General features: G+C 43.8%; 1 protein-coding gene across 1 annotated transcript; it reads right to left on the reverse strand.

Annotated features, from left to right (window-relative positions):
- Positions 1 to 880: 880 nt before the first annotated feature.
- On the reverse strand, positions 881 to 1,086 carry H310_10472 (hypothetical protein; the record flags this gene model as incomplete). The annotated part of the gene is made up of 2 exons (XM_008876877.1): positions 881 to 941; positions 1,004 to 1,086. 2 exons carry the CDS (start codon positions 1,084 to 1,086, stop codon positions 881 to 883), a joined length of 144 nt encoding a protein of 47 aa, XP_008875099.1.
- Between the last annotated feature and the right edge of the window lie 331 nt (positions 1,087 to 1,417).

Genomic DNA, 1,417 nt, shown 5'->3' on the forward strand with positions numbered 1-1,417 from the left:
ACTGGCCTGTCCTATCTCCAGACTTGAATCGATTTAAAATCCTGGGGATACCTGGTTCAACGCATGTATGGCGGTGGCAAGCAATACAGCTCAAAGGAGAAGCTCACATCGGCGATTCTGCTGCACTGGAACTCGCTGGACGTCACCTACCTCCAAAAACTCGTTTCTAGCATGAAAACGAGAAGCCTAGGGGTAGTTACCGCCAAAGGAATGACGACAAAGTACTAGAAGGCTAAAATTTGTGAAAACATGGCATGATTTGAGTTGATTTCGTGTCTTGTCCGTGCTTGTCAACAGGTGGTTATATCTTTTGTATCGGTGCTGAAACATAATTCTTTTCATCTCTCAATCAATATTTCGAGATTTGACACGATTCAAAGCAAGAACTGTGTATTTTATGAATACACATCCAGGCATGTTTTCGGATGAATTTAATTCGCCCAGAGTGCAAAGAGATTTAAGGAAAACATGGTGGTTATAACCTTTTGCTTCGCACTGTACTACTAATAAGTCAGTGTACAGATGTGATTCGCATTTCCGCCGGAAATCATCGCGCCGTTTTGTTAATAAATGTTTAATTGGGATGTACTACCTCTGTTTTGCAAATATTGCAAGCGAACATCCGGCAGTATACAAATACATTAGTATATTGAATCTAAATATATTAAAAGAGGCCACCAATTGATTCTCACACTGTCAATTTCATTAAGAGATTTGCTACATCTTCTAGTCTGTCATCTTCCTATATACTAACATTCATTAATGACAAGGCCAATTCAACTTCATCCGTTCGAGCACTTCGGGGGATCTTGTACCGATTTCAACCTTTGAATTCGATAACAACCAGCATTATCCGGCGCAGGGTCATAAGCGTCTTCTTTTACGTCTCCGAAGACAGCAACAAATATGCAGTCTTCACCTCAGCAACCAGGTCTTCCATGCTGCGGCACTCCATTGTTTGTTGCAGTGATTGAATTGAGTTGAAAAAACCAAGATCTAGAACATTGTGATCTGGCGACTTGGGTGGTTGGCACGCAATCCGAATACTTCAACCACCTTGTTGGGCGGCAGCTGCAAACTCCACATCGTTATGCCAAATGTCCGGGTGAGTATCGTCTTGCTATATGACAATGCCGCCAGAATATCCAGGTGACAGCCATTTCCACTTCGTCTTGATGGCCGGTAAAACATTGTCAACCAGGTCTCGTCGATAGACATCCTTTGTCACCGTAACACTCTTCAAAATCTCGGTGCCCGCTGGTCGATTACGACCTGTGCGAGCGGCTGTTGAACGCTCTACCAACTTCCAGCAGCCAATTTTGCCGTCCTAGCCATCCCGAGGGCGAGAAACGGCAACGAAAAACTTTACCTTGGTAATGTGCGCCTTGGATTGCAGATTCGTGGGACAACAGTTTCA

Source organism: Aphanomyces invadans (assembly GCF_000520115.1).
Source record: "Aphanomyces invadans strain NJM9701 unplaced genomic scaffold supercont1.26, whole genome shotgun sequence".
In the NCBI taxonomy this organism is placed as follows: Eukaryota; Oomycota; class Saprolegniomycetes; order Saprolegniales; family Verrucalvaceae; genus Aphanomyces; species Aphanomyces invadans.